This window comes from Aptenodytes patagonicus, chromosome 2 (genome assembly GCF_965638725.1).
Source record: "Aptenodytes patagonicus chromosome 2, bAptPat1.pri.cur, whole genome shotgun sequence".
Taxonomy (NCBI): Eukaryota; Metazoa; Chordata; class Aves; order Sphenisciformes; family Spheniscidae; genus Aptenodytes; species Aptenodytes patagonicus.
The window spans coordinates 9,489,219-9,515,043 of NC_134950.1; the positions used below are offsets into that span (position 1 = coordinate 9,489,219).

General features: G+C 44.8%; 1 protein-coding gene across 1 annotated transcript in view; it reads left to right on the forward strand.

Moving 5' to 3' along the window:
- Positions 1-5,770: 5,770 nt before the first annotated feature.
- Positions 5,771-25,825, forward strand: part of ADCY8 (adenylate cyclase 8) — a 132,804-nt gene continuing 112,749 nt past the window's right edge. The window contains exon 1 of the mRNA XM_076329088.1: positions 5,771-6,730. Within this exon, the coding sequence (XP_076185203.1) occupies positions 5,798-6,730 (933 nt within the window). The 5' untranslated portion in view covers positions 5,771-5,797. The remainder of the gene's footprint in view (positions 6,731-25,825) is intronic.

Below are 25,825 nucleotides of genomic sequence, written 5' to 3' on the forward strand. Positions count from 1 at the left end.
TTCTTTTCTAATCAATCTTGTTTGCTTTAAGGACTCTGTCATGTTTCATCTCTGATTCTGGAAAAAACCTATCATCCACAACAAAAATTGAAAGAATCATTTGAAAATGAAAAACTCAAATTCACTGTTTTAAATTTTGATTTTTTTCTAAGAGTTGAAAATTTCCATCATGTTAATGCCTTTCTGAAGGTTAATTTTCAGGGAAATTGCAACAATTGCTTGAATAGACAGGCCAATATTTTTCAGTACAAAACAGCCTGGCTAATATATTCCTGGTCAGCACCAGTGTCTACAAAGTCATAAGTAAAAGACTTACAATAGTCACAGCTGCTAATCCATTTTAAAAACTGGAGTAATAGCTGGGTGGATGAGGGAGGAATAGATCTGGAAGAGAAAGGGGGAAAACACAGCTCCACCCATTGGTTAAAAGGTGAATTATTCATCTCCAGCCCCTTATCTCCCTCCATAAAATCCACATGCTTAGACCATCTTCTGACCCTTGTATGTGGGTATATGTATCTGTGAAGAAAAGAAGAAATTCATTTGCGTATGAGGGAACTGTTGCTTCACAACATGGAGAAGCAATAGCAAGCACAGAAAAAAGAAAAAGTAAAAGTAAAAAAAAAAGGAAAAATCTTCTTTTAAAATATAGACATTAAAACTGACATTTCTTGCTACCTCTTTATATTATAACTGACCTAAATTTTTTCTTTCTTTTTTTGTTCCTTTTTTCTTTCCTTTTTGTTTTTCTTTTTTTTTTTTTCCCCTGCCATATGGTATCATCGAGGTATGCAATAATTTAGCTTCATTGCCTGCAAACTTTAAAGTATTTCACTGATATTTTCACAGTACTGAGAAAAATCATCTACAAACGCCAGCAAATGTTGATTGTTTCCATCATCTGTTAAGCTATGTGTCCTCGTCCTCTTTCTCTCTGATCTTTCAGTCCATGAAGCCTTGCTTTTCTTTTACCATGGCTTTCATTAATCAGTCTGAGTGCTTTTACTAGCTAGTGTTACAATTTTTAATCCATTCCCTTATGTCCTTTGCTTGCTTTCATACAGACATCATATTGAGATATGCATTCATTTGAGAAAAATGATAGACAAGTTTTAAAAAAGGAGACTCAATCAATACCAGAAGTTCTTTTTTTTCATTATTATTAGAATGTCTAAATTGTTGCCAAGGAGAAAAGAAAAAAAGAGGGACTTACAGGGAAAAGAAAACAACAAAACAGGTAAGGAGGAAATCAAAGCTAATTTGCCCATATTCTGTCATTTCCATCATTACTGAAGTTTCACATTTCATGTGTGCATGAAGAGATTGGCTATATGTCGATTGTTCATTTTTCCTTTTTTTAATTATTCTGTGAAATCTGTATTTAAATAAAGAAGATGTATAGTAACACAAGTGTTCCTTCATAATGTGTTAGATATTGAGGCTACCTTTATTGGAAAACCCTGAAATGCTTTGCAGAGCACAGTGCCAGGCTTGAAATCCTGAGGACATAAATAGTCCCACTAAAGTGAATGAGATCATTATTTGCATGATTAAATATCATAACATTAAACCGTACATAAATGTTACTGCTGTGGGTAGAGAGGGGGAAGGAGGAGAGGAGTGTGACATAAACTTTCAGGTGACAGAAGAGGAATGAATTCTGCCTGATTTCATCCTTCAAAAGCCTTCTAGTGACAGTATTATTTTTAAATGGCTTTTAGTGATTTTGTGACACTGCCAAGTCATTTAGCTCTATTTAAAAAAAAAAAAAAATCCAATAGCAACAAAAATTGAATAATGCACAGTACTAATCTAGGGCCAACTGAGCACTATCAGGACTTACAGGACTCAGGAGGTATGTGTGAAATTACCTTGTCAGAACCCCAGCTCGTCCACCCTTCAGTGGCAACCAGGGCTGTGGCAGTCTCATCCCTCTCTGGCTCCCCAGGATGGTCAGCCTTCCTCCTTACTCTGCAGAGCCCAGAGCATTGCTGCAGTGGGTCCCTACGCTCAGAAAGATCTTGTCCCCTCTTGGTAGCCCTGCACAAAGGTGTCCAGTACTTCTGGGGCTGAGATTCAGAAATACATGCAAGAAATGTGCACACCAGGTGTTACCTAAATGCACTGCACTACTTTGCCGTTACCACTGAAGAGAGAGTAGGCTCACTAAACACCCAGATGGCACAGAGCTGGGGAGGACTGCTGGCATGGAGGAGGGCAGGTTTAGTATTCAACATGCTCTAAGCAAATTGGGCACACAAGATGGAAAAACTACAATGCATTTTAGCAAGGGCAAATGCAAAACACTTCATGTAGGCTGTTATGCACATATGGAGCAAGTAACACCTGCCCAGGCCTTGAGGACAGCAAAGAAGTTTCAGTAGGTCATCAGTTGTGGATAAGCCTGTGATGGGAGGAAGGCAGAGGTCTTACAGGATGTATAAATAGGAGTGCAGATCATAAGACATAGTTCTTTGACATAAGACATCTTTCCACTGTAGAACTGAGTTGAGTTGTGGGCATCTCACAGAGGGGAAAGAAGAAAATAAAACCATGAAACAAGTGTGCAGAATTCAGAACAAACCAAAAACAACAATCAGAGACCTAAAAAATGTGACCCGTGGGGAAAAAAATGCCAGAAATTAGGTTGTTTGGCCTAGGAAATGAGAAGGGGAAGAGGGAACAGATGCAAGAGATATTCATTAAATATGTATAGACTACTGCCAGGATAATCTGTTCTCCCTGTCCATGATGGACAGGACAAGAAGTGATATGCTTAGTGAATGCTGCAAGGAAAATTCAGGTGAGATAGGAAAATGATAAGGATGGAGAAGCATAGAAATAGACTGCCTGGGAAAGTGCAGAGCCTCCATCTCAGGAACGATGGTGAGTTAGAGCTCACTCTGCCATGGAGCCCAAGGACCCTTCCAGCAGTGTGATTCAGTGATTACAGCAACATTAGAGAACTGAGAGCTGCCTATCTTGATTTCATCTTACCTTTTTTGAATGGGTGTCTCCTTAAGCTGCAGTACATATTTGTCTCCTTTTCCTTTGATTTAGCATGATTTGTGTTGAGCAATCAGAATGAGCAAGATGCTTTCTTTCTGTGCTCTGGGGTAATACCACTAATAATTATAATTTCTTTTATAAAAGAAATATGTCTTTATATGAGACTTCCCCGCTTATAGTAACTTTTTCATCTTCAAGTAGTGCTGCGATTTCCATGGGATTTACCTAGGAGTAAGGATGTGGGTCTCTATTATTATTGTGAAGCTAGTATTAACCCTTTCCACGTTAGCAGGGTCATGCTGAACCACAGGAAAGACCCATCCCTGTTCACAAAAGCACCACTCATTCCTTATCTGGGCTCTCAAGAACAAGAATTTCCTCTGCTTATATCTGTACAAAACCTGCCTCACACATGGGACACGGACTTGGCTGGAGTCCCCAAATCCATTGTAGTGCAAATACAGAAACAATCAGTGAAATCCTTCCTAAATCTCCATGCCTTCCTTACAATAATAATAAAAGGTGAATTAAATAATGACAGTCAGAGGAGTGTTCATGGAGGCTCCAGCCCACTGAAAGTCAAGCATCACATGCCATGTTCAAGCACCCAGACTCCCAACAGAAGCCAGAGCTCCGGGCGGGGTAGCACAGATCCCTTCCAGGCAGTGTCTCTGTCCACACACAGAAGGCAGCTGCACATTTATCTCAAAGAATGCAGCAGGCATCACTCTTGTCTTTTGAAACACAAAGAAAACACCTCTCCCTTAATTTGCAATAGTCCAATGTGTAGACTATTTCTGTTTCAGCTGCTTCTAGCGGCAGGGTTTCAGCTCCAAAACTGCCTTTCCCCCAGGACAGGGTTCAGCCACTTTAACAAGGTTTAATCTGGGCAGAGGAGGGATGGGAGAGGTAAAGACAGCTACCTCCTACCCCTCTTCTCCAGGCTGTGCCACTGTGCACAAAGCATCCAGGTTTGGTGGCACAGACAGCCCACAAGCAGAGGAGCAGGGACAATTTCATCTGCCAACATGGGGGAGTGAGGAGTGGCTCTAACTCCAGTCTCTGTGCACGGGACAGTTTCTGTTCTTTATCCAGTGGCTTTAATGCAAATGCTGACAGGATAGGAGCCATCAAACATACAGACACACTCACTTAACACAGGGTGGTTAGAGCCATAGTCCTGGCAGCGACAGCACCTTTCTCAGAGGGTCTGAGCTCGCCCAGGCAGAGACGGAGTGGTTCCCAAGGCTCCCCCACCCTGGGCAAGAGCGCTAACTAACTCCCAAGCGAGGCGTAAGGCGGCTCTCCCTTGTGCCCAGGCAGGGCAATGCCCGACTTCAGCATCGGCCCTCGCTTAGCGTAATGGATGGACGAATCTGCTAGGCACTGCGGGACAGTCTGGGGCACCTATAGAAGTGCAGCTTGGAGAAACTGAAGTGACACACGGAGGAGCCCCCCTGGAGCAGGGAACCTGCCCCGGGGTGCCCCGGGGCCGCCGCCCGCTGTCACCCTCCCGGCGCCGCGGCTGCGGCTGCTTTAACCGGGCAGGGGGGGGTGCGGGCAGCCCCGCCGACGTCGTGGGCATCAGCTGACCGCGCCGGGCTCTGCCTCCTCCCGGGCCGCCCGCACGCAGCACCACTCCGGCGGCGGCGGCTGGCGGCGGCTGGCGGCTCCGCCGTGCCGGTCCCCGCGGCTCCCGGGGCAGCACCCGCCGCCGGCTCCCCGCAGCCTTGCAGCCGCCGCGCTCCCTGGGCGCCTGCCCCTCGCCCCTTCCTCCTTATCCTCCTCCCTGCTGCCGGGGAAAGCCCCAGAGCCGGAGCCCTCCCTGCCCTGACCCGCGGAGAAGTTGGGATGCTCCCAGCGGTCTTCCCAGAGCTCTGAGTTTAGGGCGGGATTTTTGTTCCCCGCTCTCTTGCCTTTTTTTAGGCTTGCTTTTTGGTGGGATTTTTTTTTCTCCTTTCTTACTTTCCCTCCTTTTTTCTCGTTACCAAGCAAGCAGAGCGTCTGCGATGGATGGCAGCCCCGAGCCCCCCCCGGGCAGAGGCGCCCCATGAGCCAGGGCGGCGCGCCCGGCGGGGCATGCCCCGCCGCCGGGGGGATGCGGGCGGGCAGCCCCCGGCCGGCGGCTCCGGCGCCGTGACCGAGGATGCCCGCGACCCGGCCGCCTCTCCCCTCCCGCCCGAGCTCGCAGGGCTCCCGCTGACCGCAGCCGCGGGGATTACAGCAGCTCCCGGGGACCAGACCTCGGAGCGGAGCCCCGGGATCCCCGGAGAGAGGAGCTGCCCGCTGTGAACGGCTCTCTGCAAGGCGGCTCCCCCCACCCCTCCGCGCCTCCAGCCTCCGGATGGGGCCGAGGATCGCCCGCCGGGCAGCGGGGCTGCGCCCGTAGATGCTCCGCTCCTCCCTCCTCCTCTCCGGACCCGCGGCTCGGCTCCCTCCCTGCTCACGGCCCCGAGGAGGGGGCCCGGGCGGCGCCGCAGCCGGGCTCCGCGGGATGCGGCTCCGCGGGGCACCGCGGGAGCGGGCGCGGGCGCGGGGCGAGGGCCGCCTGCGCTGAGCCGGCGCAGCCGCCCCGCGGACCCCAGCGGCAAACCAGCCCCGCCGCCAGCCAAACCGCCGGACCCAGGGGCCTGCCTATAAATGTGATCCCCCCACCGCCACCCCGCTGCCGCCACCCGCCTTTCTCCATCCCCTCCCTCCTCTCCCGCGACTCCATCCCTCCCCCTGCTCCCCTCCCCAAAGACGGTCCCCCCCCCCGCCGGTGCTCTGCCCCCCGCCAGTCACCGCCATGGAGCTCTCGGAGGTGCGGTGCCTGAGCGACAGCGATGAACTTTACACCATCAACAGGACCCCCCCCGGCAGCGGCAGACCCCAGCGCCTGCTGTGGCAGACGGCCGTGCGCCACATCACCGAGCAGCGCTTCATCCAGGAGCACAGCAGCAGCAGCGGCGGCAGCAGCAGCGCGGGGGGCAAGGGCTTCAGCTCCGAGGAGACCTGCTGCCCCAACCACCACCCCCACCCGCCGCACCACCACCACCACCACCTCCGGCGACAGTCGGCCGGCCGGAGTTTGGGTGGCGAGCGCCACAACAACGGAGGCACCAAAGTCTTCCCGGAGCGCACGAGCAGCAGTGGGGACCTGGGCTTTCTGCCCCTGGACTGTGCCCCCAGCAACTCCGACTTCTTCCTCAACTGGGGCTATACCTATCGCGGGGTGATCTTCCCCACTCTCCACAACTCCTTCAAGTCTCGGGACCTGGAGCGCCTTTACCAGCGCTACTTCTTGGGCCAGCGGCGCAAATCTGAGGTGGTCATGAACATCCTGGACGTGCTGACCAAGCTGACCCTTCTGTTCCTCCACTTGACCCTGGCCTCTGCTCCCATGGACCCCATTAAGGGCATCCTCTTGGGCTTCTTCACCGGCATCGAGGTGGTGATCTGTGCCTTAGTGGTGGTCAGGAAGGACACGACCTCGTACACCTACCTGCAGTACAGCGGTGTGGTCACTTGGGTGGCCATGGCCACGCAGATCCTGGCAGCCGGCCTGGGCTGTGGCCTCCTTGGGGACGGCATTGGCTATGTGCTCTTCACGCTTTTTGCAACCTACAGCATGCTCCCGCTGCCACTCACCTGGGCCATCCTGGCTGGGCTGGTCACCTCTGTCCTGCAGCTCGTCATGCAGCTGGTTATCCCCAGGTTGGCCGTGACTTCCCTCAACCAGGTACTGTGGTGAGGAAAGGGTGGGAACCCTCCTCTTTCTCCATCACTCTGGGTGAGAGGAGGTGTGGGGTGTCCCAAAAGGTCCTCTCCCTTTTAGTCAGGTGCTCAGAGGTTCGTTACCTGGAGGGGAGACCATAGGCAAAATGCAACCTTCTCTTCTCCCCCTCCTCAGTCCCCCACTGCCTATCTGACGGTTTCACCTCAAGCTGGGGATGAGGACATTTCCTGACCACTCTGCCCCCCCTCACTTCACCGTTATCCCTTGAAATAGCTTTGGGGAAGGGAGCTCCTGGGGCAAGTGGGAAGGATGGGTCATTTATCATTCCCCTCCCTTACTTCCAGCAGTGGTCCGTGGCATGAGATGACTCTGTCTCGGCCAAACTGTCCCATTGCTTATCTCTTATTTTACTTGCTTGTGTTTTACAGTTGGACTCGATGATCTTAAAGGTCTTTTTCAACTTAAATGATTCTATGATTCTGTGATTCTATGCCTTTTAACTGGATCTGCTGGGAGGACTGGTACTTTCATATGTGCAGCGCAGCTTGATTTGGGCTATGGGAAAACAGGAGCAAACCATGCCGCTCTTTTGCCAGGAGAGCAAAGCAATGCCCCAGTGAAATCAGGGAAAAGGTCCCCTTGGAGGTTTGGTGTGAGATCCTAGGCTGTCTTTGGAGGGCACCAAGAAGCCTTTTCTGCTGGTGGTCGTGGGGCAAACGTTGTTGTGCTGCATCCTTACAAGTGATGTCTAGGGCAGAGTACTGGTTACACGGGGGAGTGGTGGTGCAGTGCAAACTGCTGACAGGCACCAGGCAAGATATGGGTCTGAGGAGTTAAAACCAGGACTAACTGGACTTCACACTCACCTGGCTTCTTCCACATGAAAGTGGGAATGCGCCAAACTCCCAACATCCCTGCAAGGCAAGAAAACACTGCCTTTCTAGGGCAGCTTAATCCTGGAGATTCTTGCTACTCCCTTTCCCCCCCGCCCCCTTCCCAGACTGTCACAGCTCTGTGCTACCAATATTTCACAGCAGATTACCATCTCCATTTGGCTAGCTCCGGGGAGTCGGGGAGAAGCGGGTGGAGGTACTAGCAGATAATCCCCAAAGGAGGGAGGGTACAGAGGAATGTGGTGTTGGTGGCATGTTGTTTAAATGAATGCCAGGATGCGCAGCTGGGAAGTGGCCAATCTTGCATCTGGAAGTTCTGATGATGATGGTCCTTGGGGCACATCTACCTCCCTCAGACCCTGGCCTTCCTGAAACCCCTGCCCACCCCTGCCCACCCCCTTCCTCCACCCACTCGTTAGCTGTGGGCCGCCTGACCACACTTCCCAGAGGCCAGGCTCACCCTGTTTCGGGAAAAGCTGCCCTAGTGTGTTGTGCCTGGCTAAGCCCTACGGGTGTGAGACAATTAGACTGTGCAGAGTTGTTCCCCAGCTCTTGGTAACGTGCTGATGAATCAACTGCAGCCGCGCGCCGTGTCCCACTCCCGTGCGCTGCTGGTGCTATTAGTGCTGGGTCAAAAGCTGTGTGAGTTATGCCGATTTCTTAATTTACTTCCATGTCCCATTCTGGAGCTATGAGTAATGCGCTGCTATCTCATTATGCACAGGTAGCACGGCTGTTTAGCCAGTCCACACACACACGCGCATTTCCCACAGACATTCCTGACAAAGACATTTCTCAGGAGAGATACTAATATCTTCATTTTGCAGCCCGGTACCTTGCCAGATGTGTGAATGAACTGCCTTTGAGCGGTGCGTAATGAGAGATTACCAGCCAGATGATTGCCTTCATGAACTACATATATAAATCTCCTTAACAGGATCCGCACAGCTTGCCACACGCCGGTGTTGATTTACACCGGCTCCCGCCTTCCCAGAGCCCACTTAACGTCGCCTAATTACGCGCCGCTTCGGCCCTTCGCCTCCAACCCGCTATGGGAGAGGCCGGATCCTTCCCTGCCCCGCGGTTTGGTCCCCACCCCCATGCAAGGGGGAGCTCGCAGGGGGACGGGGACTCGCTCCCTCCCACGCAGCCGCAGCGGGCCCACCGCGGGCAGCGCTGCCTCCCCGCCCCCGCCGCGGCCAGATGCGCGGGGCGCGGAGCGCGGCCTCCCGGGCGCTGTCCGCCGGCGCGGTGCTGAAGCCGCCGCGGCGCTGCGCGGCGCTGCGCGGCCCGGGGGCTCCCTCCAGCGGCCCCGGCGGGAGCCTGCCCGCCGCCTCCCGCGCCTGGCCGCGGCCCCCGCCGGCTGCGCCCCCGCGCACGGCGCTGCGCACCCTCTGCGTCCTCACCGCGCGGGCCACCGCTCGGCCTAGGGGCTTTGGGGGAGCCGTACCTAGCGCCCAGGGAGAGGCGCAGCCCTACTTTGTTACTCTGAGGTGTTGCACCATTTTTTTACTTTTCCCAGAGAATTGCAGAGTGCTTTCAAGTGTTAGAGAACGAGGGCTTTTACGGCTGATGAAGGATATCTAACTATTACTTTACAGCTGAACACAGAATTTAAATGACTGTGTCATCAAGGCTATATAGAAAATCTTTGGGACAACACAGATTTCTCAGTCTTGCAGGCAAAGCACTCTCTTTTATCACAGGGCTTATTTTCCCAGGTAAAATACTGCATCTTCCCTCCAGAGAAGCCTTACAAGACTAAATGAACTACTTGATTATGCAGCAATACCTGTGACCATCTCGCTATGCCTCAGGACTCAGACAGCTTCTTACACTGGACCAAAACCAGGAATTAAAGTATACAATGAAAGAAAAAGCAGAGGGTAAAACTCTGATCATGGTAGAGGTAATGGGTTTTCCACTGATTTTTATGAGACCAGGATTTCATGCAGAGAAAATACTGAAATCAATTCTGAACAGAAAGAATTGTCTACCCTGGAGTCAGTTTATTACTGTACCCAATAGTATCCATGGGCACAATGGTTCTGATCCTCTTCTCAGTCACACGGGTATAAATCGGTTATAAGTCTATCTAAACTCATACAGTTGCAACAGTTTATATAAGAGGAAAATCAAGTGCTGTGATCTGTTTTCCCTTAATCTCTTAATTAATCTTAGTTTTCATTGATAAATATGTTCACAAGCAGTTCAAATCATTAGTAATGCTGAACACAAGCATGCAGTACTACTGCCTGATTCAGCTATTTGTTGAAGTTAACAAAGTATGCATTATCATGAATACAAATAATGCCCACTGTTCACCATTTTTTCTTGCAGTAACACTTAAGAGATCATCTGATTTTTCTTCCCTTGCATCTCAAAATTAATTTGAACCAGCATCCTAGGTAAAGGTGAAGGAGAAAGGCTGCCTTGAAATTAGATTTCTAAAAAAAAAAAACAAACACAACAAAAAAAAAATGTAGACTCACTAGTTTCAATCCTGCCAAGTGCTCAGTGCTTCTGGGGAGATGTGACCACCTTTAAACCCAGCTGACCCCAGCCTGAAATGCTGAGCAATGTGCTGCTGCTCAGCCAGGGGAGAGCCATGAAAAAAGGGCCTGATACCATGATTTAGACAAAGGCAACACTGGTACTGACTTGATGAAAGCTTCTGTCAGGAAACAAAAGAGAAATGCAAGATCTTACTGGTAAACAAATAAAGTGCATTGATTTGTGTGCCTGGTCAGATACCGTGCTGGGGGTGGTGTTTGCCTCTGACATTCCCCAGAATGAAAGTTTAATTTGTATTGCATTCTTTCTTGCTTTTTCCTTGGTGATAATGTAGCACAGAATCCAAAATTTCTAAGACCACACGTGTTTCAGGCATATGGGGAAGAACAAACAACTCAGAGCTCCTTAGTGTTATGTAACATAAGCAGATGATAATATAGATATGAATTTTGATGGGCTTGGAATTATGTAAGCTACAAACATACTCTGGATTTTAATCCTCTGCCTGTGCACTCTTCACTTACGTGAGTAAATTCCACCAGAGTCAGTAAGCCTACTCTTGTGAGTAAGTCACCTGCATAAGGGATACCTTGAAGGATCAAGTCCTAAATTACACATATTAAATAAAACTTTAAAAATACATTCAGAAATAACCTGAAGTTGGTAATACCAAGACTAGGGAAACTCATTCTTTTCCTTCTGTTAGCATCTGTCTTTCCAAGTCTAGGCAGTTCTGTGAATTAATAGAGCAATTTTTGCTTGCTTGTTTTTTTCCCCAAACCCTCTCTTGGGGTTATTAATAGAGGAAAAGGCAGAATTCATGATATCACAAGGATTTCTATAGGGATAAATCTGTATAATTATACAATGGCAACTGACAGCTTTTACATGCATATTTCAGCTACATGTTTTCCAAAATCTGATCATAGATATCAGTATATGAGTATGTATAAAACACACTCATCTCTTCAAAATTTCTGCCAAATTTTTATGGTGTATCTGTTAAATCTGTAAGATATAAGGATATTTCAAAGTTGGCTACCATCTGAAAATTAGAAACAAACCACTCCACCTTTATCCCTATGGTTGCTTTCATAGCATTATTTACTATTTGTTTTTCTGCCATAGTCCGTTCTGGATGACTTATAACCTGATCATATGATTTTAGACTGGATTATGATTTGGTTTCTTTTTATATCCTGTAATATCACCTGACCAGTATCAGTGGGTCACAGCATAATTAGATTAGAATTGGATACACTTCTCTGAAGCAGCTGCATCATTGTTGTGCTAAGTAGGGCAAATGCATTAGTTATATTTACAATTTGATGATTAATTGTCTTCAGAGAGTTCCTCCAAAATGGAGGAACTCAGGCAGAAACATGAATGAAACCTGCTTTTATCAGGGAGTTTCAGCCTACAACAGTTAGTACACTTGTTCTCAGTGAAAGTTACTTTGCTAGATTTGATGTGACATTTTTTCTGCTGTCAGAATACTTCTGGGTTGTTTTCAAGGTTTTGTTTATTGCTTGCTTGTTGTTTCTCATGGCCTAGAAAGGGACATATGCTCTAAAATAGCAGCATCTAGTGCAAAATAATCACACACCAGAGCAGCGCACTTACAGCTGGCAGTTAACAGCAGATCATGCTGGAATGATCCTTATTAGCTTGTACAGAAGACTGAAGGGGATAAACATCTCCAGTACATCCTCTTACTGCACTTCTCAACCCACGTGCACATCTCACCAATGATGTGATCTGAACAGGAACTAGAAGAGGGCAAAACTAGTACTGTTTAATGGATTCTTCTCTTTCCAGAGGGCAGAGAAGGTTGGGAGTGGCAGGACTCCTTCCTCCATTTTCCTTATTTCCAGAATATCTGGCTAAGTACAACAAACACTAGAGTGTTTAATGTAAAGGGTGAATTTTAGTAAACAGAAAGGAATTAAGCTTTTAAAGTCATGCTTAGGCTGATGGAAACTTCAAACCCAAAAACCCTTACTCAGCTGCTGCCTAGCACCCCATCCCTGCAGGCACCTTGTTAACATCACATTTCTTTAAGTGCAGTCTTCTTGCACTTAACTGCACTTCTGTTTCTGAGCATCCCATGAAGTGCCTCAATGACTCAATGTTAAAGTTACCGTTCAGCCTAGCCAGCATCCAAACACTGTTCTAGTGGGAACACATTTTGGCGTTGTACTACACACAAAGTGCCTGCCTGATATCAAAGCCAGATGAGAAGGGGATCGTGCTCTTCCTCTGTGTAGCAAATGTGGTGATGAACATGTTCCTGGGACATGGCAGACCTAGGTTTAAAACCTTTTTTCCCCAGAGGGGAATGAAATCCACCTCTCTTATCTCACCAGAGAGTTTCCAAAGCAAACCTTCCCCCATTCCTAACACAGCTGTTCTTCTGGGAAGATAAAAGGTTAAGATCCAGTGGGCCAAAAAAAGAAAGAACTGTAACCAACTGATTAAGGAATTCATCTCTGGTGGTGTCCTTGCTGAACATTTTAGTATTTTATATAATGCTATTAAATCATTCCCTCAAGTACATGTCCCAACCAGCAGACTGTACGGTCTGGTCCCCTCTCTCTGACCTGATGAATCTTGAATCTCTTTTTCAGAGTGATGCAGCTTCTGCAGAGAATTTCTGTCTCTCCTTATCTGCTGTCCCTCCAGCTCCTCAAAAGTAAATACAGCCTACAGGGAAGGCACTTCTTAGGGAGGCAGGAGATACTGAATGAGGGGTGAGCCTCCAGTCATTGAGCTGCTATACAGAAGATAAATAGCTATTTTAAAAGACAGTAATAGGCCCTGTTCAGTGTTTGAACAAAAAGATATAGGAAGTGCCCTCCGGGGTGGAGGGGAAGGGGGCTTGGAGCTGGGAAGCCCAAATATAGGGGAAAAACTTCACAGTGAATCTCTAAATCCTGGGGAAAAATGAGGTTTAAGACATACTCCCCATCTTCCATAGTTCCCTCCTAGCTACCTCTCCTCCCATTCACCAAGCTGGCTATTTTATATTCAATCTGAGACATTAGATTCTTTTTGCATGTTGTGTAAGGACCTGTAAGAGCACGGTGGCATTCAACATAGGCTTCTGGCTTAAACTCTAGTAATCATGTGTCTGCAAATGAGGTGCACAAGGACCTTGCTTTGTGGCTTCTGAGCCTTTTGGTTTTTCATCCAGCCCTTCCTTCAGAAACAAACTCTCTTTCACTTGCTGTGTTCTTGGTGCACTGCAGCTTGTACCCATCCCCAGCGCAGAAGGGACTGTAGAGTTGCAGTCTGTCCCAAGGAGGGAGATGAATGCAAATCGCTGAGTTAGTGGTGCAGAGAATCTTGAGCGTTTTGGTACCAGCCTCACGCATTCAAACCAGAGATAAAAGAGACCCGGCTGGTGAAAAGGGATCAAGCACAAAAAGTACTGAGTACTTAGCATTTCTTGGAACTAAGGATCTTACTAAAGGATCTTATTAGGGCCCGACTGACTCAGAGACTCCCAACAGCTTGATTTAGGGACCTTATTTAAAGCCCACAGAGTGTAATATAAAGAATCCCACAGACATTAGGATTTTTAGGTGAACCAAGAAGATCACTTCTCAGGACCCTCTTTAGGGAAAGTATTGCTCTGAATCTGCATTTCTTCTGAAAGAGAACACAAACGTGGACATCCAGCTCCTCTAGGAATCTCTTGGAGTGAGCTCTGTAATTCTTATCTCTCCAAACACCCAGGTCTGCAGACAGAGATACGAGTGTGGTGCTGCCTAATCTAGAACAAAAAATATAAGGAAATGTACACAGGGTGAACTGCGAAGCCAGGCAGCCATTGGCTGACAGAGTAATATTTCATCATGCGAGTTTTGTTTATTAGCGACTATTTTAAGAAGTGCTGCTATTTCATTTGCCAGCTTCTTCCGCTGCAAGGTTTCACGCAGTTAGCCCTAGAGGAGAGAGGAAGGCTGCTGAGTTCATTAATTAACCATTGCTGCAGTCTGAGAAACAGCTGAGGCATATATCTGTGTAAAAAAAAAAGCAAAACTAACCCAAGCCAATTTTTTTTTTCACAACCCCAATTATACTTCTCCCAAACAGTCTGATGTTGATGCTATAATTTTATATGATGCTCTTAGTTTTAATCAAGAGAACAGTTGCCCCCGGTATAAACGAAAGACTATTTGAATGAGTTTAATGATTTAATTCTTTTACTTACTCAGTTTTCTTTTTCAATTTTGATTTAATCATTACTTTACAGTTTTGGATTTTTCTATATCTTCACCTTCCTTTGTTTTAACAGCACAGTCCCTTAAAAATAAAATGCAGAAATCCCTCTTTACTGAAATCGATGGAAGTATTCAACAGTGGCAGAATCCTAATTAGGAAGATCAGTTTGTTTCTTTGGAGAGATCTGATCTCCAGGCACTTTATTGTTTCTCCCTTGTTCAAACTCTGCTGTTTCTTTTACCTGGGAGCTATCCCAGATAGCTCAGGGATGGAGCTATCTATTCTGTGCTGCTTTGCTTTAGGTCTACCACAGCAGAAGCCTCATCCATCAATCCAGAGGTATCATCACAATGCAAACAGGAAATAATAATAATCAGGAAAATCAATCAGCACAGTAGAACTACATGAAATTATACATTGTACCAGGTGTTTTATAACTCTGGAGTAAGGATCTTAGACAAAGAAATTACTTAGATCTTATGGCAGTTATTCAACTAACTGTACAAGATCTAGATATACATGTTCTTTTATCCTATGAATCTCTGTCATTTGTGAAAGTACCTCTAATGCTTATTAGTATTAGTAATCTTCCTAAGCATGCTAGATAGGGTTATAATTGACATTGAAATCATCCCAGATGTGCTCAGTATGGATCTAATTTAACGTGCCAGATATGCATATTCTTTTAGAGGAAGGAGTGATATTCACCACAGATTTCAGCTAGGGACTGGGAATGAGGATCATTCCCATTTCATCACTAAATTTATCATTGGCCTGTGCTGACCCCCACACATCAGTTTATGTTTCTGTGCTTCATTTGATTTGAAAATTTGCCTTTCTCAGTTGCTGTAATATGTGACGAATACATTCAATTGCTTTGAGGTTTTTGTGCAAAACATGCCCATCACCTTCCATGATGCATCAAAAGAGGAATACTGTATTGACTTCTGCCAGTCACACACGTTTTTTGTTAAATAGTGAATACATTGAATGTAGTGGGTATGTTTGCATATAACTTTACTCTTTTTTAAAAGACCACATTCCACATAACTCTGAAGGGCTGGAAGGCATGTCCTATGAGGAGTGGCTAAGGACTTTGGCCTTGTCTAGTTTGGAGAAAAGGAGGCTGCAGGGTGACCTCATTGCTCTCTGCAGCTTCCTGAGGAGGGGAAGTGGGGAGGGACATGCTGAGCTCTTCTCCCTGGTATCCAGTGATAGGACGCATCGGAATGGTTCAAAGCTGCATCTGGGGAGCTTCAGACCTGACCTTAGGGAACATTTCTTTACCGAGAGGGTGGTCAAACACTGGAACAGGCTTCCTGGAGAGGTGCTCAATGCCCCAAGCCTGTCAGTGTTTAAGAGGCATTTGATCAATGCCCTTAATGACACACTTTAACTTTTGGTCAGCCCTGAAGTGGTCAGGCAGTTGGACTAGATGATCATTGTAGGTCCTTTCTAACTGAAATATTCTATTCTATTCTATTCTATTCTATTCTATTCTATTCTATTCTATTCTATTCTATTCTATTCTACTCTACTTCAGCCTGATCATCAGTGACTCCGAAATCCCTTTACATTTGTCCATCTGTGCCGAGGGGACTTTAAAGTAGATGCCATATAGTTTATACAAGGCTGTGCTTGCAGCATTGGGCTACAGAGCCAGCCACCTCCTCAGCTGGCTTCCTTGTGACCCCATGCTTCTTGCTTTCACATCCATGCAGTGGATCAGTTTCAGTGAGAGGAATGGAGAAGATTACCACCTTGATTAATTTGTTGCCTTAATAGGTCTCTTTCCTAGGATTGGGATCCATAGATTCAAAGTGCCTCACCTAGAACTGAGGGAAAAACAGAAATCAAGTCCTGATCTTTGTGCAAATGCTGTAAGCTCTTGAGCAAGAAGAAATTCCCACCTTCCTGGGCACTGAGTGAAATTGTCTGAAGATTGTAGGTCTCAGGTTGAGATCTGTGCTGCCCAAAGAGTTAAGCAAAGTTAGGGCCATTTCAGGATTCAGTCCATCCCTCTCCCCAAAGGCTGTAGCTATATTAACTCCTCCCAAATAGGGAGCCTGCATCCAACTTGTGAAGTGGGAAAAGCAGGTCATAGAATCATAGAATCATAGAATCATTGAGGTTGGAAAAGACCTCTAAGGTCATCGAGTCCAACCATCAACCCAACACCACCACCCACTAAACCATGTCCCTAAGTGCCTCATCTACTCGTCTTTTAAATACCTCCAGGGATGGGGACTCAACCACTTCCCTGGGCACCAGGTCTATGATGACTGCCAAATTACACGTGGGAATTGCGGAGGGACTGTTGGTTGACCAAGGCCAGAACAGTGCCTGCAACCGTTCTGGCAGTTTAGCAGCATAGATGATGGCATTCCAAAGACATTCCTGGATGCCGTTTAGCGTACTGCAGGGATGCAGCCTCCCCACCTGCCTGTCCTCCTCTGAATTGCAATGAAACTGAGTGGGAAGTGTATATTTAGTTTGCCTGATCAAGGTGCTAAGCGCGTATACTTGAACCATTAAGGGGGCAATATATCCCAAAATGGACAGAGATATTTATAGCAGGTTCCTCCAAGACCTGAAGGTCCTTGAGAATAGCCAGTGAAAATTGTTCTTTGAGACACAGGCAGAACTTAAGTCATATGAATCTTGCCCAGGGATGTTACTGTAAAAAATTTTTTGACATTTCCAGAATGTAGCTAAATGCCACTCTGACTGATGCTATGATAGTTTCCATGTTGTCCCCAGTCCCTAGAGTAATAGCAGCTTGTTGACAATAATGGGAAGGGAAGAAGAATTTATTATATGTATTCCATTTGTGCTAATGTAATTGCTTTTGTCTGCTATGTTTCATTAGCCACCTGAGAGGTTACAAGAAACGGTAGAAGAACACATGAAGTGTTCCCATTTTCTATGTGATGGTCCAGGACGATAGGGCTTCCAGTAATCTTCTTACAATCTTAATAGCTCTTCATGCTTAGAAATGATTTTTCCAATGACTTATTACTTTCTTTCCTGTAAAAATGTTCTTGTGTCTACTTATGCTTAGGGATAGTTATGTACATTATCTGATGACAGCCACTCTCCTTTGCTATTCCTCCATAGCAGAATATCTAACGTAAGCATTCACTTACTCCAAACACCATCAACAATCAACACAATAATATTTAAAAGCTTTAAAGAGGGGACTCTCAGAGGTAATGAGACTTTGGAGAAGGAGTGTAAAAGAATACATCTTAACATTATGCCAATTATTTTAAAGTCAAGAAAAGCACTCATATGCATAAAGATGGGTATAAGTTTAAGTTGTTTGATGGCCTGAGGCCTTGAAACTTAGTACAAAGATTATTAAGGTAGCTGTTCTTTCCTCTTCAAGCAGCTAACAAAGCATTTGCTGGCCAGATTGCTTTCTGTGGCACCAGAACATGCTAACGTCCTTACTGAATTTACAAACTGCTTATCCAAGTGGCACTTATTAAAGAACTCTTTTCATGATATATAAGAAGGAAGAGTATTTGAGATCACTTCTGGTTTTCTTCTGCAACACAAGACTCCTGTAATTAAACTTGACATGGTTGATTTTTTTAAAATCAAAAAGCAACCAATATCTCTAATAAAATTGAATAATAGCCCATATGTAAATTTCTAAAGGTTCAAACCACTTGCTAGATTTACATATATTTGTATTACATAGATAAAAATGCTCAGCAAAAGCAGTGCTGTGGAATTTTATGCTTTATTCTTCTTTTTGTAACTTGCTTTCAGGTTCAGTAATTGCATTTGCAAGTCAAAATAATATTTACTATGTTCCTACAGTTTGTGTATATCTAAAGAGAGTTTATAGGTGTAATTTAAAAATGGAAGATACACACACCATTAATTAAGAGACATTTTTTCTAATTACTATCATTAAAAACTCAAACTATAATCTGGAAATCAAACTGTTGTCTTCTGGCTAACAGCAATACGGATTCAGCAGTTGCAGATTTGCAGAGAACTTGCAAGGTGCTTAGTCAGAACTTAGTGGCCTTTACAATATAATGACAATTCAAGGAATCTTACATAAAAAAAGAAAATGCTAGAATATCCTATAAATAAGGAAAGGATTAAAAATCCAAATCATAAACACACACACAAAAAAATTCTCACAGACTTTGTATGAACCCTGTGGTCTACAAAACATGGAAAGATAGGTGGACATAGCAATTATTTCCAGGATAGTCATCTGGCCTAGAGCCCATTTTTCAATGTGATCTAGGGACTTAAAAGTACAGGGATGTAGCAAGTGAGATATTCAACACTTCACAAGCTAAGGGACTCCTTAAGTGGTTATAAGAGTATCTTGTGGGACTCCTTAAGTCCCACTAACTCCCACCAATCTCAATAGAGTTAAGCAGTTTTATATGGTGTAGGCAATACAAAACTGGGAGGAGCGGCTGATACACTGGATGATTGCACTGCCATTCAGAGGGACCTCGGTGGGCTGGAGAAATGGGCTGACAGGAGCATCATGGAGTTCAACAGAAGGGAAATGCAAAGTTCTGCACCTGGGGGGGAATAACCCCATGCACCAGTACAGACTGGCAGCTGACCAACTGGAAAGCAGCTCTGCAGAGAAGGCCCTGGGTGTCCTGGTGGACACCAAATTGATCATGAACCAGCAATGTGAAGGCCAACAGACTCCTGGGCTGCATTAGGCAGAACATGCCCAGCGGGTTGAGGAAGGTGATCCTTCCCCTCTGCTCAGCCCTAGTGAAACACATCTGGAGTGCTATGCCCAGTGCTGGGCTACCCAGTACAGGAGAGACATGGACATACTGGAGTGGGTCCAGAGAAGGGCTATGAAGGGCCATCTGACAAATGAGGAAAGGTTGAGAGAGCTGGGGCTGTTCAGCCTGGAGATGAGAAGGTTTGGGGGTGGGGGAGATGGGGGTGATCTGATTAATATGTGTAAATACATTACTGGGTGTAGTAAAGAAGACAGAGCCAAACTCTTCTCAGCGGTGCCCAGTGACAGGATGAGAGTCAATGACACAAACTGACACACAGTAAGTTCCACTTAAACCTAAAAATACCTTTTTTACTGTAAGAGTGATTGAACACTGTAACAGGTTGCCCAGAGATGTTGTGGAGTCTTCATCCTTGGAAATATTCAAAATCTGACTGGACAAGACCCCAAGCAACTTGCTCTAGGTGATCCTGCTTTGAGGAAGGAGGTTTGACTATACAATCTCCAGAAGTCCCTTCCAAACTCATTTATTCTGTCATTCTGTGATAGCAGTGCAGGTATTGTGTCAAGTAGACAGATCCGAAGATCTGCTGAGGATCTGGAGGGCAGAACTAACATCTCTGAATCCAGCCTGAAGCAAACACACAGCCAGCGCAGGGCACAGCTCCTGTGATCACAGTGTGAGACCTGGTTTAATATACATGCCATGCCTTCTGCACTTCAGTCCATTCCAGCCTTGAGTCCTACTGTGGGACTTAACTGCAGGCCGGTATCATAGAATAATAGAATCATTTGGGCTGGAAAAGACCCTTAAGATCATCAAGTCTAACCATAAACCTAACACTACCAAGTCCACCACATGTCATCACCTGACCTGGCACATCACTTCTTCGTGAGAATTGTTCTGTGGGCTTATCACCATCACATGGTCCAAAGCTCAAAGCAGCATCCTTGCTTTCCCCATCCCCTTCTGGTGACATCAGGCAGTCCCAGAGCACAAGCTTATAGCAAACATCAGGCACACGCCCACTCCGTGCTTCTTTTGGGGAACAATTCTGTCTCCACCCACTAGATCTCTGTGGTATGTGCAATATTACAGGTGGGAGAGTTTGAAGAATATCAGTAATACATGTCCTTTCTTTCCACCAGCAAAAAAACCTCCTCCACCAGTATGAACCATTCAGTTTCAGATGGTCAGATTACTACATAAGTGTTAGCAGATATCTGATAAACCTGTGTGTGAACTGTGGTCTCACTATGGGTTTCTCAGCAGTCTTAGCTGCCAAAGAAAGCTAGAGTTTACCCTTAGGCAGGCTACCAATGCCAGGACATTATTTTGAGCAACCGACACTATCCTTCTTTTAAAAAGCCAGAAACTAACCTTCTTCCAACAAAGCACTGACGATCTTTAAACATACTGTTTTCAGTTGCAATGGATACTGCTCAATTTCACTACTTCTGTAAGAAGAGGATTGCTCTAGAGAAAAGGAAGCTGAAGAAGGCTGTGACAGCCTTCAAATATGGAAGGGATTGCTACAGAGAGGAAGAAATTAGTTGTTCTTTGTTTCATCTATAGCTATCAAGAGATGATGGACTTAAGTTATTTTAAGGAATATTTACATTAGATAGTAGGAGAAACCTTGTAACAATAACCTAATAACAATAACTTAAATAACCTCATTTTGCTTGGGAGGCTTTACCCTGAGGTACAATTAAGCAGTTTAGAGAGGCATTTTTTTAGGAGTGATTTAGATAATATCCAGGACCTGGAGCATGGGTTAAATGACCTGTCAAGGTCATCTCATGCCCTACTTTCTATAAAGAAATGATGCTGGCTCCTAATTCTGGCAATGATGCAAAGTGTTCTCAACTCTCAGTTTCCAAAGAAGCAAACCATTTTGTATTTCTAATGATTGCTACACTGAGGCTGGTGGATTAGTCTGAATTAACTTCATTTATGTAGCCTGAAGTGCCACAGCTTCAAGGATTTATATCTGTGGTTTGCTAAGGACATGTTGGATCAACCATTAGCTAATAATATCGCTGATGGTGCAAGAAAATGACAGAATCTGATTGTCTCTTCCAAGAGGCTAAGAACTGGTGAAAGGACTGTATTGTCAATAAAGTCCTGTTGAAGGCAAAGTAACCACAAAGAGTGACTCTACTGAACAAGGAGGGGCCATTTTCAGGTAGTGAAACATATTTTTCAGGTCATCATCAGTCCATTTTAATTGACTTTCAATCTTTCTCCTCTTATGTCGTAAACCTGGTCTGATTTGGTTTATTTTTATATATATATTAAAAAATATATAAATATATTCAAAGGATCATCGTTATTGAAGATTCTGTTCATTATATACATTTGTGGTGCATATGTCATGTAATTACAAAGAATAAGAATTTTCCTGGTTGTTCCTGCTCTAAGCAAAGTATGTAAGTACCTGTGTACATTAAAAGATATGGATACTGTCTCTGAAATCTTTGGGACTTTAGAACTATTCTTAGATATATGGTACACATGAAAATAATGGAAATAATGTAGGCATACAGTGCCATAAGTAAATATAGAGATTAGTTCATGCTTGCTGAGTAGCTGGAGCATTGTTAAGAGGTGGAAGAGTCCTGGCTCTTCCTTTGCATCTATATCCACCCTACACACTGGGAAGCCTCATGGGATAGTTTGTTTCTTGCAAAGTTTCTGCATGTGTAACACGCACAATGGGTCCATTAGACCTGAGGCTGCTTTCTGTTACTGGAGCAGCATAGCACCCTTCCTAGGGCTGAGCATCCCACCCTGCCGGAAAGCAAAGAATCGGGCTTTTACTTTTGAACAGACACAAAATGTTCTCTTCCTTCTCCAATAAAGAAAAGGGCCTTAGCAGCACACAACTGTAATTCAGGGAACATGGCAGCTAATGTTCTCTTCAAGGACAATAAACTCTGACCTTGCCAGGATATTTTAATCACGTTTTTCATGTTGTGAAAGGCAATTCAATCTTTCAGTAAAATGCCTTTATTTCCAGACTACAAAATCAGCATCAGCTGTTCAAAGCAACTGTAGAGAAACCTTTAATGAAAGATTTTTAGACAGCCATTTCTACTCCTGCCGGATACAGGAATCTCTTTGCAATGATGAACACTTTGCAAATTCATGCTGGGTTTTCTGTTCAGAGTAGAGGATGGCATAAAACACACATGTGGAATACAGGTTTTCTTGTTCTTCTTAGTGAAAGTAAGGTGGTAGGTAGAGGTAGGACATCCTGGGGTTTTTAATCATTATCATTTTGAAGATAAGCACATCGACAGTTTATGAATTAGGACACATTTTTCCAGAATGTCTGGATGACCCCATCCAAATCCAGTGGTACTGCTGCATACCTGCAAGCCCTGGACAGGGCTGGTTCCTGAGCTACCACCTTTCACAACTGCAAGTCCTGCAGAGCAGCAATGTCTGCCCTTGTGATTCAGAAAAGAGTTTTTTTACTGAATACTGAGGTCAGCAGGAACCCCCATCTCCCAGAGGAGGGATTTTGCAACTCTGACTGGTAATGACTCTCCCATTTCAGTTTCCAGTTGAACTCAGTAGAAACTGGGAGCTGAGAGTTACCGTATGCTGCCCACGTGCTATAGGTGTCATCTGAATCTTAAATATCTCTAGGTAACCACTTTTATCCTTCTGGGTGCCACCAGAGTTGTACCAGCTTTAGAAAGGCATTTGCACACCTACAAGGCTGAGTTGTTCAGAAATGCAGCAACTGCACCTCTTTGCTACTAACTAGAGAAGAGAAAAAATGCGAGTTTTTTGGGGTTTTTTTAGAATCTGCCAAGAACTGAAAATTTTAAAACACACACACAGACGCACATACTTTTTGACTTTCATCAAAGAATTTTTTTAAAATAGCCCTTCATAAAGCTTTTCCAGTTATCCAAATTTGTCTTGCCTGTCTCCGGACATTGTTCCCAAATTTATTTTTTTTTTAATATCACCTTGTGAGGTATTTAGTCTGACTGGTTCTACTTTTTAATTATTATTTTTCTCCTTAAAAAAAAAATAATTGGCATAACTTAGAGGTTTTCTCTTTTTTATAAACTCCTTGTGGAAATAATACATAGGAACATGTCACAAGGCAAGAAAGAAGGCCAGAATGCATGACAAAAGTTATTTATGATACAACTACATTGTGTGTTTATTGCAAGGATATGTTAGTTTTATGTTCACATAATGATTATTTGAGCTGACTTTAACAAGTGGATGTGGATGTTCACGAAGAGGGCAACATGAAGAAGTCATTTGAGCTTGTTCTTGTTTTTACCCAGAGTTTAATATAGGTTACACATGTCGTTACTGTACAGTGTTGGCTATCAGATGTCAGCTTAATATCAACAACTAGCATGTTTGCAGTGCTGTCTGTAGACACGGTTTTAATTGCTTTCAGCACTGCACTATCTGAACAAAAAGAAAAGAGCTTGAACAGTGGGGCCTGGTTGGGGTCTTATTTTCCTTTAAGAACAGAAATTCTAATGTTTTTGCAGTCTGAAACTTTTGTACGTACCTTGGAAAGGGTGTGTCTGGCCAATGCTGACTGGCTGGGTGGCAGGAATGACACTCTGAGAACTGATTTCATCCTTCTAGAAAAAAAAATAGATCAAATATTGTTATCAAGAAGGAGACATAAGTGATCTCCTAGGATATCTGAAATGCTTTGTTTCACTTGTGTTCTGATAGCTAACAAACCAATATCATTGGAGGAAACTGCTTGAAAAGCCATCAGAGCCAGCAGGCATATCTCTATCAAATAGAACAGGCTTTGGATCAAGCATTAAACACTAGAAAATGTCTCACCCTGTCATCAACTGTGTCTTTTCTCCTTGAGCCCTTTCATAGATTTAACTAGTAGCACTGCCTGGTTCCAAAAAACATCAACCAATCGGGCAGGTCAGTGTCTAAAACTGATTGTGTTTGGTTTTCTTTTTTAAGGCTCAGAAGTAATGTTCTCTCCACTGCCTGAAATTCCAGTAAAAAAACCACTTTGTTGGCTAATTCTTGACTTAAATTCGGGCCTGTTTTTTGTGCCACTAAACACATCATTGTCAGCCTTGGTATTCATACCCCAGCATGTCCAAGGCCACACATAATTTCTTTTCAAGCACTCATCTGCTGAGTGCCCCTAAGAGAGCAATGTTTACGTATCATGACTGCTGCTACATTGATCTAAATAGTAGATACATGAGCTAAACACTCACTAAGACCAAACACTGCTTTGCCCAAGCAAATTTCCCTTTGAAGCCAATGAGCTTCTGTGTGAGCAGGTTAAGACTGACCTTACTGCTGAGTGGGTGCCTTTAAACAACCTAAACCGAAAAAATGTGGACAGCATTCATGGCCATGCATTAGATCAAACCCTGTATGAACTTATACACAGCTATGCTGATGTAAAACATATGGGGGGCTTCTCTTGTTAGTTTGTGTCCATCAAGATTTAATACTCTCCAGCAGCTCTCACTGGTATCAGCAGGATACATGATTCAACATCAGAAACAACGGTTGTTTTGTCTTGTATCATTTATTTAATATTCCATGAACAGTCCAGTTTCTATTTCTCAGGCTTACACAAGCAGTGAAAACAAAGGCATGGCTTGTATTGTCAGACAAGGAGAATTTGGCCCATGGTAAATATCAGGGTTTGATGTTAATCCCATCCTTGTTTTATACCAGAATAAGCCACTGCCTTCAAAGGAATTAGTCCTAGGTCACACCAGTGTCAACGCAGAATGAATCCCGTGCTATATGTCTCCTCTGCTAGCAAAGTGGCAGAAGAAACCTAATCCTTCATTATTTGCCTGTGGTGTATTCTGCCAGCCAAAGGACTGAATCAACTTTTTCCCACAGCACTCTCTGTACTTTTGATGTCAGTCTGACTTCTAGCTCACCACACTGAACCATTCACCATGACTAATAGCAAAACAACACCCACAGGTTTCACAAAGGAAAATGTTTGTCCTTGCCTAACTCTCTGAGATAAAGTTTTAATCCAGCTGGTCTGGAATGCTGTAACCTCTCATGGCTTTTGTCTGGTACATTTCCATTTGCTCCCACATCCCTACCCTATTTTGTCTCCAGGTTAGTTCCTAATTGAGAATTAAAAAATTTGAGATAAAGCAGACTTAAAGAGAATAGTGAGTAACATTAGATAGTTATCAATAAAATTCCCATTTAACCTTGAGTGATTCATATTTTCCGCTGTGCCTAAGCTGCGTTCAGCTCAGCTCTGGAGGACAAAGGCTCCTGGGCCCTATTACCCCATCCCCAACCATCCTAAAGTTTTTCTTGCACGTTCATCCATCTCTTCACGGGCTCTCTATTTCCTGTGGTCTCCCAAGGTCATATCAGCACTGGTTCTCAGTGTGGTTAAGGATGCCTGAAATTCTGTGTACTCTGAAGTCAGACTACAATCCACTACCTTTATGCTACCTAAGATTTCTCCAAAGTAAGGGTAGGCCTCAGGTGCTATGATCTGCCATGTTTACAGCCCAACATCAGCATCAGGGATAGCTGAGAAGGTAGGTGTTCAGGTTTTTTGTTGATTTTTATTTTTTAATGTTTTGCTAGGAAAGGACTCTAAAAATGGCACTGCTGAGTTCTGTCTTTTCTTGGTTTTCAGGGCGTCATCATAGTCAACAACAAAAAGAGATACTGAGGGAAAAAATAAACACAGGGAATAT